The sequence below is a fragment of the Colletes latitarsis genome, chromosome 1, assembly GCF_051014445.1.
Source record: "Colletes latitarsis isolate SP2378_abdomen chromosome 1, iyColLati1, whole genome shotgun sequence".
Taxonomy (NCBI): Eukaryota; Metazoa; Arthropoda; class Insecta; order Hymenoptera; family Colletidae; genus Colletes; species Colletes latitarsis.
The window spans coordinates 52,055,866-52,070,645 of record NC_135134.1 but is presented as its reverse complement, the minus strand read 5'-3'; the positions used below and the strand labels follow the sequence as shown (position 1 = coordinate 52,070,645).

The window sequence follows — 14,780 nt, the reverse complement described above, 5'->3', positions numbered from 1 at the left end:
CAAACGCACTCTGATCGATGCCTATTCAAACTGGAGAATGTTCACTGCACGGTCCAGGCACACTCGAGGTTCACTCGAATTTGGAAACTAGTTTTTGTTCTTGGTATATCAAATTAGAAACCATAACGAAATATTTAGATCGATTCGCCTTACGATAAGCCTGTTCGGTTTTAATCCTCGCGGGGAATGGTAATTGAGTATTTAATGGATTTCTTTATTACTTCGATCTATTTTTCAACGGTGCTAGAGAATGTGCTCAGCGTTACGAAACTTGCGAACGTTACGTTCGAATTTTGTTTGAACATTACGAGCGATACAAGTGCGATTAACAAAACTTTAACGATAAGTTGAAACGCCTGTATCCTGTCTCTTTGGTCGTGTCACTTTCGTATCCTGCAATATTATGCGTGTTACCTAACGCGTTGCGTGTAGCATGTGTCGTGGGTATCTGCTGTGAGACGCGGCGTTCATCTGTTATGTGATACGCGATGCGTACTGTGTGACATATCGTTCGATACGCGCGAGTTTGTCTAGTTTCACTCGTGCACGGACATGGGTTACAGTCCTGGGACGCGATTTTCGAGTTCTCGGCGCGTCTTCGGCCACGCGACTGAAACCGTTCGCTCGAGGATGATCCGTGGATCGGCAGGTGAAACGCGTGCACTTCCTCCGACTGAAGGCGAACAGAAGATGGCTCTCCGGTATCACTTTCCTTTCGTTGGTTCTTTTCACCGGGCGTAGTACGTCGTCGACGCGCACGTAACCCTGTATCGCGATAGCGGGCACCGCGACGCTTATCGCGAGCGTAAACGCGACGTATCGCGTGAGAATGCTCTTTCCTCGACAGTCACGGTTAGAGGCGAATGTCACCGCCGCGCGTCTTCCGATAGATAAGGTGTACAGTGAGCAAAAACACGCGCGTATCGTAGATTAAATTTTCGCGCGAGTACAATCGAGTTATCGTCGCGACACAGTGTCACTGGCCTCAAACAAATTCATCGGCGAGCTCTACATACATTCGAAGTGCCCCACCCTGCGTAAACAATATTTTACGGTTTTCGTAAACAAACGAATCCAAGATGCGCCAGCTTTTCGACGATTTCACATTTTTCACAATCTCGATCGGTTTTCCACGCGATAGAAACCTCGCTGGCGGAGCGTCGACGTGATATATACAAAATGCCCGCGATATGTACAATTTATTCGCTCGAGTTCCAAAGATAGAACGCACGCCAGACCAATTACGCGCTCGCGGAGGCGAGTTCGCGCGACTTTCACCGTTCCGGTCCGCGTAAAATTGATTCCAAAAGCGGTAGCCCCGGCGTTGCATCGAACCGGCCAGCCGCGTTCTTCCGAAATCGCGAACGCCGCGGTGACTCGACGGGCGATGGGGAGGGAGGGGCGAGGCGTTATCGTTTCACTTCACTCGATAGAAGAAAAAGAACCGATTCCGTAACCGCGAACGGCACAGCGAACACCAACGACGATAAAAGGACGCGGCGAGGAGTTGCTGGCGCAGACGACGGGATAGAACTTCCGTGCGTTCCACTTTAATCCGCGAACGCGTATCACACGCTACGGGTCTCCTGTCCCTCATGCCGCGGTTAAGTGGTGGCTGCCACTCCGTAAACTGTTATGCTTCTTTTCACCGCGTACCGCCAGGAAACGGGAGAGTGCAAACGAATGTGTGCCTTTGGTAACCCCACCCCGCGGACGTTTATTCGGCGGAGGACTTCCGGCGACCATCCTACTTCCTACGGCCGTGCGCTGGAATCACGGAGCCCTGACCACGGTTCCGTGACGATTCCCGGACTCCATCGCCGAGGATATTATTTAATTCTTGCCTACCGGGCGCAGGATCGCCTCCAGTTTCTATATTTACATTGCACAATTCATCGAAATCGGCGCGTATTGGGCACAGAGGGGTACGCGTTGCTGGTTTCATCACCACCGGACATCGTTCTCGATCCTTTCGACCGAGAGACTTCCCTTTCTATGCAAACCGCTCGCTGTTGGCTCTTTTATCTTGATCTAAGGGCGTGAACCGCTCAAAGGATTGGGAAACGCACGCACCGAGACGGTTAACAGTTAACATTTTTATACGTCGGGCCTATAGCAGAGGTTGGCAACCGTCTCGTTACAGCCTCGTTTATTAACAACGTACATACTTGTTTTACAGTCGTTTGTCACGATCGATGACGTTCTTTTTTCTACGCGTTGTTACAAACATTCGTTTTTTATAACTATACAGGGTGTTCGGCCAACCCTGGGAGAAATTTTAATGGGAGATTCTAGAGGCCAAAATAAGATGAAAATCAAGAATACCAATTTGTTGATGGAGGCTTCGTTAAAAAGTTATTAACGTTTAAAGTTACGCCAGTACGGAATTTTTTTCTCGAAAATGGGCAGGATTTCAGGGGTATGTCTATTCACCAAAAATTTTTATAATTGACCCCCGCAATCGAAAATAATTTTTTCAGAATGATTTGAAACTTTTTAATTTAATTTTTTAATAACTTTTCAAGACTCTAGAATCTCTAAAATTTTCCCCAGAGGTGGCCGAACACCCTGTGTACTGGACGATTTTCAGTCGTGAGTCATTGTGCAAAGAAACGAACACTCTTAACGAGTCTGTCGTGAGCGTAAAATGAAGGAAACGGCTCTTACGGGGGAGAAAAGAGCGAAAGAAAGCAACCCGTGTCACCGTTTTCCGGTGCACCTTCACAAAGGCGAGGAAGATTCTCAGGAGTTTTCTAACCGTAATTAACGTCGAAGGTGCAGGGTGCACAATGCGGAAGGCAGACAATTAACTAGGCCAGAAACCGTTCTGAGGCTGCCATTAAAAAAAGACGACTGTTCCCTCTGTTAAAACGCGCGGGCGATAAATTCACCGGCGATACAAATGATACAGCGAGCGTACTAATTGATCACGAATCGCGTTGTTTTCATCGAAACGCGCCGTATGATAAATTCGCGTGAAAGTCATAGATAATTTTGCTCCCCTAGACAAACCGGTCTTCGACCATATATTTTTTTTTTTTCCCGCCTCTTTATACGAACTACATTCTGCAGGCTGTACTACAGCTAGGCTAAAGATCGTGCAACGTTACGATTAACGCCCGTTATAGAAAGGGGGACAGGGGGATTCCAGTGTAACAGGTTCGACAAATTGATTTTTTTGTTCGCGTAAATTAAAAATATGCATCTCGCTGTTACTATTTACTCTTTCTAACGGAACAAACTAATTATTAAGCAGAGAAATTAACTAACGTTATGGAGCCGCAAGCGTGACGATCGACAGATAAATAAATAAAATTCTTCGAAAAAGTATCACGGTTACGACAGGGTTAACGTAACAAATTATTTCCTCCTCTTCCCAACAAACTATCCGTTCGTCCCTTTATCGTTCAGGTTAATATAATTTAAAGACTGATTAAATTTATCGGACACCGCGGCGAACGATACGTTTCTCTGAATTCTTAACGGACAGACGGACGTTTGTCCCGTTCCCTGGTTCGGACTATCCCTTCCAAGAATGGAAAGACATCGACGGAAGTCTTTAATCTATAACATAACGTGCCCCCAACGTGAAAGGTTTTGCAAGGAAGAGTTCAAGGCGCGCATTGTCCGTGCTCATCTGGCGAAACTCCGGTGTCAAGGGCGACAGCACTTACAACCGGGATATTAAATTAATTACCGAACCGTGTCTTCTACCGACGGCACTATAATGAGTGTCGTACATTACAATCGTAACACCGGTCATGATTGCGTCATCCTCGAGCAAGAAAGGAAAAATTCATTCAAAGAAAAAGGAAATCGCACGGACTGAACGTGCTGCTATCGATAGTTATCGATATATCGTTAGATATCATTAGGATATCGATAACTAGGAAATCGTACAGACTAAACGTACTGCTATCGATAAAGTTATCGATAGGTCGTAGGAAAGTCATTAGGATATCGATAATTTATCGATAATCGATAGCACTCTAGTGCAGACAGGTAGATACGGTATAATTATTACTGTATTAAATAACTACGAGGGTTATAACAATAAATACTATGGGAAACGTTAGTTTCCAATCGTTTAAGGGAGTATTGCTGTCTAGGCTAGCATTTATTCGGCCTTTCTTTGTGATTTTTTTTTTAACGACAGGTAGGTTGTTTTGTACTGACATTTTGCAGAAATATTTATTCGTCTTATAGGTATCTACAGTATTTTTTTCATCAAAAAATATAATGAATAAATATATCTACAAAGTCTCAGTACAAAACAGCCTACCTATCGTTAGAAAAAAAATCACAAAAAGGGCCGTGAAATTGACAGTCTAGACAGCAATACCTCCTTAAGAGCAAAATTTCACGGATTTGGCGTGGTGGTCAACGCGTTAAAAATGTAACGTCGTTTACGAGTGCACACGTTGGCAAATGAACGCACTCGTTTGCATGTCGAGCATTATGCAAGAACAAGGTCGCGAAACGTTGGCTTCTTCCTGCTCGAAACGAGCACGCGAGAAAGAAAGAAGAAACGAAATGAGAAAAGAAAAACGAAGCACGCAGAAACGTAACTCGATAAATACAAAAAGTGATAAATACCCGACTGTGCCACTTAACTGAACCGTGAACAAAATTCTCGTGTTAGAAGACATTCCGGAACTCGGGGCTCTTCGTTATTATCTGCACCGTATTACAATTACGAACGTGTCTCTCTCGGTTTCGAATCAACGGTCACCGATAGCCACACCGTTATAGAAACCATTTTTAGAGTCGAATGTAACAGATTATCGAGTACGATCAACAGGACCAATAACATGTCCGACGATCGCGAGACGAACGGAGAAGGAAAGATCCATAATCACGAATAAAATTGCAATTAACATTAATTCGACGGAAATTTTTATGCCCGTTGCGCCGTTAGATTTCGTTTTCGCGTTTAGAACAATTAGGTTTCAATTGCCAGCGAAATTCGAGAAAGTGAAATCAGGCAGGGGAGTCAATTAGAGCGAGGGAGATACGCTCCTGATCTACCGAACTGAGAAACAACCGAGATGTTATCGATCACGAAAGAAAGGAAAAACGTTGAGAAAGAAAGGAAAGACTGTCTGCGACTCGTTTTTATGTATCTCGACAATCTGCTTCACATCTTAGCGCGAACTTAAATACAATGAACCCTCTATAATCCGTGTTAATAGGGGCGAGGTGTTGCTCGGATAGATCGAGGGGGTTGGTACATCCGAAGATATCTTCTCGCTTAGCAGGGAACCACTCGTGGACACGTGATTGCAGCCTCAAACGACGAACGCTGTGAAGAAGGAAGGGCTTTTAATGAATCTCGATTATAAACAAATGCGTAGATCGACTTGATCTGCAGAAGGGTTAATTTGTTGCAGAGAACTCGCAACTGTTACGAGCTATGGAAGAGAATGTTTCCGTGAATGTCGATCGACAACGAAAGGAAATTCTATAATTTAAATCATTTTAGTCGGGAATATGTTTGTTATCGTATAAGTCCCCCTGTGAGCGTCGCGTCCCTGACCTAGCGACGTTAACGAAGCGAGTAAAAGCTCGTTAGAATCGTCGCGGCGAAAGAAAATAGGAAGGAAAGGAGGAAAGGCCGTTAACCTAAATAGCCAGGCCAGATATGCCTAAGCATCCTCGCGCATCTTCTCACGCGCGTTTTATTATCGCGATCACCCGGTTCCCAGATAACGTTCCCTCTTGTTTCCGACTTTCAGATAACTAATTAAACGAGCGCGTCAGCCCAGCTCTCCTTTCGCACGATCGCGTGAAATTCATCGCCTGTCGCGGATAATTTCTATTTCATCTTTCGTCCGGCCGGAAGGAAGAATGTTCGTCCCTTCCACCCAAGGGAAAAGTATCCGATCGGACCAATTTCTAAAACTGACTATCCGTGAACTCGCGAGAGAAAGACACGGATCTTCTCTTTCCTCCATTTGGTACTAGATTTATCAAACTAATCAGATTGACTGATTTTGAAGAGTTTTGAGTCTAACATAGAAACAAGTATTTCTGCGGTTAAATACAGGGTGTTCGACCACCCCTGGGAAAAATTTTAATGGTGGATTCTAGAGGCCAAAATAAGACGAAAATCAAGAATATCAATTTGTTGATGGAGGCTTCGTTAAAAAGTTATTAACGTTTAAAATTCTGTCGGTCCTGAATTTTTTTCTCGAAAATGCGCAGGATTTCGGGGGTATGTCTATTCACCAAAAATAACCGTAATTGACTCCACTAGCTAAAAATAATTTTTTTAGAACGATTCGAAATTTTTTTTTTTCGTCGAAAAATTTAGGCACCTTTTGGAATTTTTTTCTCGAAAGTAGGTAGGATTTCGAGGGTATGTTTAATGACCAAAAATGATTATAATTGATCCCCGGAACCGAAAATAATTTTTTCAGAACGATTTGAAATTTCTGAATTTAATTGGTAATAACTTTTTAACAAAGCCTCGATCAAGAAATTTATATACTTATATATTTTGGCCTCTAGTATCTCCCATTAAAATTTTTCCCAGGGGTGGCCTGTATAGCTTTACTCTTCAACATAGTCTCCTGCTAATCAATACTCTTTTCCCAGCGATGCTGTAACCCTTTTAACTCTTCCAAATAGTAGTTGGTGTCTTGCTCTGCAAAGTAGGCATTTACATTTACGATGACCTCCTCGTTCGAAATCTCTGTCCTCCAAGCGATATTTTAAGCTTAGGAAAGAGGAAAAAGTCGCTGGGGGCCAGATCTGGTGACTATGGTGGGTGGTCAACCAATTCGAAACGCAATTCGTGAATTTTGATCATGGCGACCTCCGAAGTGTGATCGACTGACGCAAACGACTCCCAAACAACAACTGAGCGTCCAAAATTGCTGAAATTTTTACAGACATTTGTCAAAGCATATACCATTGTACTACCAGAACGGTTTTGACGAGAAACGCTACCTTCATGACGATCCTCGTAGTACTGAAATTAGCAATCCTCCGGAAATACAAGTTTTGTGCTCGAAATTAACCCTTACGCGGATCGCGTTGAATTTCTAATTTTTGAGTCGAATAACCCACTCTCGGGAACAGTTCCCTTTTATTGGCAGGGGCACTGTGGAGAGGCGAAGTTTGAGAAGCACTGGTTTAGACGATGAATGAAAGGAAATACAGAAAGAGTGAGAGTCGAAGTTTGCACGCGCTCGTCTCTGTTCCCCGTTAAATCGAACGAGTGTATTCGATTCAGGGTGGTGCAGAGTATTCGAACAAGCGTGATGGAACTTTGAACTTTTATAATCGTCGTATTTGTTATTAACACGCTCGAATCGCGCGACATTTCTATTTAATAATGCATTGAGAGTTATCGTGGAGAGATACGCGTACATTCCGGGGATGTTTAGCGGGGCTTGAAAAACATCGACGTTAAGAAAAAGAGGGGGCCAGTCTACGGTCGATCCGATTAAGGATCATTAAAATTTACGATGTACGTAATTACCGCCGATTCGATTAACGATGTCGAACGAGCATATATTCGTAAGGTACACTTCCCTTTTGCCCCCCTCCCTCCTCCCTCCCCCCACCCTCGAGTGGCATCGTCATTTAGTTCCATCGACAACACTCTTGCGTTCCTCTGCCGGAGTCTCTGAAAAAAAAATCTGTTCGGCATACAAATAGGCACTGAAATTTAAGGGTTCGTGTAATAGGTCCACAAATTTCCGAAGTTCGTTCACCCCTGGTGTGTACACGCAACGTATTCGTACGCGAGGCAATGCACAGGCACCCCACGCTTCCTGGGGAAGAGTGGGTCCCTCGGACTTGGCGTTTAGTTCGTTAGAAATGTTCAAAGTGAAATTCTATCGAGACGAAGAATGAACGAATAAAATAGGTAGCAGTCTGAAACGATCATTCTCCGAACCTTTCGAAGCCCTAATTGGCAACGTGTCAGGGGTGGTTAAATTTTCACGGTCGTTTCATAGAACAAACTGCAACCGACCGTACGGGGATCGAGGGGGGTCGCTTTACAAATAACAACTTCCGACAAACTATCCCTCGATATTTATTAGCAGCCCGTGGCTAGCGATCGAACGAGTGAAAATTACACGTGACGGGGAATCTGAAAAGACGAATAGTCGCCGATAAGATCGTTACCCGACGCGTTATCGCGTTACACGGAACACCCCGTAATGGAGAATCTGTCCGTAATGGCACAGCCGACCGGACAGTAATATCTAGTTTCGTGCACAGGGGTCAACGATTCCGCCCCGAGAGGGGGAGGGGAGTCCAGCCAGGGGGGGGGAGTTTTTAATCGATCCTTATCCGGACTAGCGGATCACCGTGAACGCGACCATTAATCAGATCTTCGTTAAGATCGATATCGATTACACGACGCACAAGGGAAGGCGGAAAATAAAAAAAAAAAAAAGAAAAAGATACTCACCGACGTGGCTTGGGTCGTAGTATCTCGTGACCGGAATCGGATATGCAGATACTCAGACTCAACGGTCCTCCGTAGGGTTCCGGGGGCGCCCCTGTTTGAACGGACTGCTGTTGGGGACTGGAGATGCCGCCAGGACCGGAAGTCCCGGTCAAAAACAGCGGCTGCTGACCGCAGCCGTCCATCGTCGGTCGCTCGACGTTCATTCCGTCGTCCCCCGTAGCTCGTTGCGCTGGAAGACCTGCAAATTATCGAAATCGTATGCAATTGCCGCTATTTTTCGCGATAATTTAACAAAAAAAAAAATAACGATTACAGTGAGAAAACACGGGTTAACGCAATGACATTCGTCTTCTTAGAAAAAGAATGGAAAACGTGGCCGCGCCGTCGATCTTCGCGTGGAGATTTAGCATTCCTCCGCGCGAGAAAAACAATTCACGCGATTGAGAATAAAAATTCATTCGTAGGAAAGTAATTGCGGGCGAAAAACTTTCACGGTGACTCGAAGGTCATTAACGAGAGGCCGGATCATTCTGAGAAAATAATTAGCGGCGAGATAGCATCGCGACGAGGAGGGAAAAAAGAAACAATTATACGTCTATTGTCGCGCGGATAGTGTTAATTATCGTTCGAAACGTCGGTGTACATGTTAACAAGCGATTTCGAAAATAACTTTCGCGAAAATTCGTCCGAGCATACTTCGATGGAAAACAAGACCGTACGCGGGCTATTGTATTTAAATAACGGTGACTCCTGGTACTTAATACCGGGGCATCTCGCCCGTTAAGAAATTCATTGCACAATTTCGTTCGTAGACGGTATCGTATAAAAATGGCTCGTTGCTTTTTTGCACGCCCACTGCATGTGTACCGTAATTACAACCTGGATGATATTCGTGGATTAAAAAACTATAAACAGCTCGTAACGGTATTTCAACGTGTAACAGGTCGGCGGAGAACAGCTGTGAAATATCATTATCACAACGATTCGATGTAGGAACGCGATAACCGCGCGTCGATACACCGTACGCCCACGCAATCGAATAAAAAATGTAATTCGTATGATTGACTAAACGAGCTACGGCTACTCTGCCCCCGTGGCTCGGTTCGTTGAGTTATGAGTTCGGTCATGCGGGGAGAATCGCCATTCTTCAGAGGGTTAATTGAAATGCACTACCAATCGCTGCTGTTCGCTTACGGGACCATTCCACGCCATCTTTTATAGGGGCTGCAAATAGTTATAATAGCTATTTTTCGTCGATACGTTTGTAATTGATTAAAATAATCGGTTTATAATATTTTGTAATCGTCGATTTCTATCGACTGCAATTGTAACTGAATACCTCCTTAAAGAAGCATAAAGTTGTCCCCGCTCGAGCAGCGGGTTATCTGTTGTCAGGGGCGCTTAGAACAACACGAAGTACATACGTATTTATTATTACCGATATAAAGGTTATCGGAACCTATCGAACCCAAAATTCTGTGACTGTTTCGAACCTGACATTTTTCATCCGCAAAATAATCGGCTCCGCAAACTTTGTAGGAGCCAACGTAACATGTTGCTCCTTTTGACGGGCCCTTGTATGCAATTACTCCGGTTGGCAGCCAAAGTGCTTCCTTAAGCGTGCATATCAAGAACAGCTTCGTCTCCTCCTGCCCCCCCTCTCACGCCCTCCCGTCACCCGTTTCTTCATAAAGTGAAAGCACGCGTGCAATGTTGGCTGCCCTTTCGTAGAATTTTCATCCACGAGATGTTCGCGGAATGCCGACATTCTTAAGGATCCTCCCAAGTGTTTTTTACCGTTCGAGTGTTTTTACGAGGAAATAACTGTTTTCGACCCTCATTCTTTCACAGCTTACGAAAACAAAAAAAAAAGGAAAAAATATCCCGTCGGTTCAACGACTGCCATGTTTCGTACGATCTTAGAAGAGTAGCAGAAGCACATCTGGAATACAAATTTATCGAAGACGACTACAAATAAATTATCATTTCTTTTTATATATAAAAAAAATAAAAAAAAACCGGTACAACGACTTTTTATTTTGTACTACATCGTGAGGATCGTTTTCTCCTTGTATTCGGTTCTGCTCTACATGCAATCCACTCGTTATCGTTCTTCCTTTGCACTCTGTTATCTACATCTATTTTTCCTGACGCCTTCGTTAAACCTGCGATACGTATTTCCTGTTATTTTGTGCCGCGGACTAAAGTACGATACAATATTATTATAAGGAATTTATGTCACAATAATTTTCTGACTCAAATAAAGATGAAACACTATCAGTACATGGTAGAATTGTACAGCTCGTCACGTGGATATAAATAGATCTCTAAAGTGGCAGGATAAAGTAAGAATCGCAAAGCTGGTACAACCCTACTGCGAGCAAATATTTAATTTTTCGCCACGTCGTATTGCTACTGCACGGTACATATCCTTGACTCACTTCGCTCGACGATCGTTAAGCTTCATCGACTAAGCTCGAACGCTGTAAACGTGTACTCGTTTAAGTAAGAGTTATAATATCGGCATTGCTAAGTCGAAGTTAGTAGCCGTGTAAACGCATTTCTCGACGTGCCTGGTCTATGGAATGCCGTGTAAGTAGATCTCGAGCGCGGGGGTACGCGCGATGCGTGGCACGCGCGCGCATCGACAGCGAAAATAATAACACGAAGAAGGCCGGTGCGCGTGATTTAACGCGGACCAGGAGAAAATTCGTGTCCGAAGGGTGGGCCACGTGGGCGTAAACAAAAGTACGAATTCTGCCCGAGGCACGGAATGTGCTGGACGCAGCGCTGGGTACTTGTACATATACCAGTCAACCCGTACGGCATTGAGTGTCCGTACATACGGCGTGGCATGGCATGGCGTACGGTCATACGTCCGCCCCGCTGCCGCCGCATTCCAGCGGCTGCCCAAACCGAAACCTATATCGCGTACACCCATCTCGCTTGGCCCTCCTCTCCATTCTACCGCTCTCTCTTTCTCTCCGGTGTCCTACTCTTTACCCCCACCGTCGACCTCTTTCTACCCCCCACTCCACGCTCCACTCATACGAACGCTCACCGCGCGCGATCCTCTTCGCCGAGAGAAACGCGACTTTACGTTGTGTCTTCTTTTCTACCTCTTTATCTCTCTCTCTTGCACGCTCGTACCATCAGCGACATTTGCCATGAACTTATACAGACGTGGACGAATCGGACCCCGGACAAAACTCTTATCTACAGCATGGGAAATACACGAATATATGTACACTCGTATGCGAAAGAATTCGAACGTTTACATTTATAACATGTACCTGAATTGGGGCTCGCAAAAGTATTTGTACTCCAACTAAGGGTTCCCGGTGATCGCGCAATGTAAACAAACATCGTTTAGTTTCATTATTAATAATAGAATTGCTCGTTGTATGCGGTAAAAACTTGCTCAACCGTGCTTCGGTACAAACCAGTTGCTCCATGATCTCGTAACAAATTTCTCAATCGATCGTGATGTGCGGTCAACTATTTGGCAATCGATCAACCGACGGAACGCCTGGACAAAGATGGGCAAAACTTTATTCGAATACATAATAGGGAACTATTAAATCCAACTTACACAAATTTGCTCGTTACAGTTACTCAACGATCGTACAGTTTCTATTTGTTATTCGAAATTTTCATAGTTCCTCTACAAATTTTCTATTCCCGGTTGTTACCGATCGAACACTTTTTTCATGTGTAAATTTGGAATTGTTGCAATTTCACAGTCATTTGATATCTTACCGCTGCCAGTCATCAAAAAAATTTGTCCTTACCGCGAAACCTCGATGACCTTTCATAGAACCGAATCTCCCCATTTGTCATTATTGCTTTATACGTGTCCCCGTCCCCATTCGTTTGCAACGCTGTCCTATCGATGCATTCCTTCATCGCGTACCTTACCGGCGGTGGTTCATAACAGTTCGTCTCGTGACTTTTTTCCCCGATGTTAGTAAGATGCACGTAAACGGTCTCCCTAGGGGCCGTAGATCAATACGATTTATGGGATCATTATCGATCGGGGGATCGTGGACGCGGTCCCTGCAAGTAGATGGTCGACGATTTAATAAGTTGCACAGTAGAGGGATTTGTATGACGCGGCTCTTACAATTTATGATGCCAGGTACTGTGTTTACGGTTACTCGAAGAGTCTGTGTGAATATGATTACCCTTTTCTACGTTTAAATCGAGTCTGTTATACAATAAGACAACTGCTAATAAAACTGTTAACATCCCCGAAATGTATCAAAACCTCCAAGACTCGAGATATTCGTGACGTTAAAGACTTTCAAGGGTTCTAAGCTCCGAATACATTTAAAATTCGACTTTTTCGCTATACAGAGTGTTCGGCCACCCCTGGGAAAAACTTTAATGGGAGATTGTGGAGGCCAAAATAAGACGAAAATCAAGAATACCAATTTGTCGATGGAGGCTTCGTTAAAAAGTTATTAATGTTTAAAGTTCCGTCCGTTCTGAATTTTTTTCTCGAAAATAAGCAGGATTTCGGGGGTATGTGTAATGATCAAAAATGATTATAATTGACCCTCGTAACTGAAAACAATTTTTTTAGAACTATTTGAAAAATTTGTTTTTCGCCGAGAAATTACCGCACCTATCCGAATTTTTTTCTCGAAAGTGGATAGGATTTCGGGGGTATGTCTATTCACCAAAAATGATTGTAATTGACCCCCGCAACCGAAAATAATTTTTTTTAAATGATTTGAAAAATTTTTTTTTCGCCGAAAAATTTCAGCACCTTCTCGAATTTTTTTCTCGAAAGTGGATAGGATTTCGAGGGTATGTCTAATGACCAAAAGTGATTGTAATTGACCCCTACGACCGAAAATAATTTTTCCAAAACGATTTGAAATTTTTGAATTTAATTGTTAATAACTTTTTAACGAAGCCTCAGTGAAGAAATTGATATTCTTGATTTTCGTCTTATTTTGGCCTCTAGAATCTGCCATTAAAATTTTTCCCAGGGGTGGCTGAACACCCTGTACAGAGCTTAAAATTCCATGACAAACACCCCATTGCGGGTCGCAAGAAATATCGTTATCGGTTGGAATTTACGCTTCTTATCGACGTCAAATGCGTCTGATATTTCGACGGACGTTGATTCCAGCGGAACTAGCATCTTCGGCTATTTATCATCCGTTAGATGGGGACATTTGATGCGGGCCTGTATCAATGTCTCCGCGTACATCACTGAACGGGCGAAAGTCCGAGGAAGAATCACGATCTATCGAACGAGGGGTCTCGCGAGTGTACAGCCTACGCGGCAACCGGTTAGCTGTAAATCCTTTCAGAGACCCAAATCGTTCTTTCTCAAAGGTTTATGTAGTACGTTATGATCTCCCGATGAATCGAAGACGGTGGTTCTCTTTCGACAAAAGAGAGACTGGACGTCGATGGTATTCGTCGCCTCGGGCATACCGAGAACTTATCCAGTGCAGTCGAGGAAAAAATTCGATTTTCGAGAAAACCGGTTTTCCGTAGGTTATTAGAAGCTAGAGTGCGCAAACTTTCTCAACGGACCAGTTTACCAAGCTTTTTAGACATCTCGAAATAAGCATGACGGACCCGTAGTCGAATGCTTTCACGTTCCATTTTGATCGTTACGAGCAATTCCCTACGCTGAACGAAAATACAGTGATATTTAGTTTGCTTTTAATTTTAGTCTGCTTGTCTACGTGCGCAACTTACCGAAGTTCCTTCAACGTGTTGGTGGGGACAAACATATGTACGTCTTCGGCATGACGGGGGCTCGACGAGCACTCGAAAATTTTCACAGAAATTTCACTCTCCCGTATCAGTGTTCACGTTGTATTTGCATTTTCGGTTCTCGTCGTTGTTTCGAGGGACACGTGAAAAATACGGTACGCTCCGCGATGGAATACATAACCGCACTGTGGAACACCACGATGCCTCGCGAAAACAGTAAACACACGCGAACGTTTTAAACGATGGCACCGCGAACGACGATTGTTCGCATAAATACGTAATGTATCGCGATCCGACGATAACCGTGCCGCGATAGCGAGATCGACAACAGATTCGCCTTCTTTCTTTCAGAACTTAACAACCGATATCGTCCGTTGCATTGCAAGGCAAAGCGTACGAGCGCACGTCCAACCGAGTCGCCGCTTTTCGGCAGCTGTCAATTACTAGCAACACAGGCGCCGCGTTTGTGCAGCATCCCAGCAGAACCACTTTCGGTCCAGGCTACGAAAAAAAAAAAAAAAAAACGAACCTGTTGCGCGAGAGAAGAACGTAGAAGACAACATCTCCGCCATCTGTTAGCGGTCGTGACAAACAGCTGTAACGTCGCGACAAT

General features: G+C 44.2%; 1 protein-coding gene across 3 annotated transcripts in view; it reads right to left on the bottom strand.

Annotated features, from left to right (window-relative positions):
• LOC143351627 (ankyrin repeat and BTB/POZ domain-containing protein 2) overlaps positions 1 to 14,780 on the bottom strand; it is a 25,354-nt gene extending 10,574 nt beyond the window's left edge. Inside the window, exons 1-4 of one of the 3 annotated variants that reach the window (XM_076783426.1) lie at positions 12,220 to 12,257; positions 11,722 to 11,957; positions 11,490 to 11,644; positions 8,429 to 8,666 (exon numbers count right to left, since the gene is read on the bottom strand). In XM_076783426.1, coding sequence (XP_076639541.1) covers positions 8,429 to 8,631 — 203 coding nt within the window. In that variant the 5' untranslated portion in view covers positions 8,632 to 8,666; positions 11,490 to 11,644; positions 11,722 to 11,957; positions 12,220 to 12,257. Of the gene's footprint in view, positions 1 to 8,428; positions 8,667 to 11,489; positions 11,645 to 11,721; positions 11,958 to 12,219; positions 12,258 to 14,149 lie in introns of those variants that run through there. The other 2 variants (XM_076783433.1, XM_076783420.1) reach the window with 2 other exon arrangements.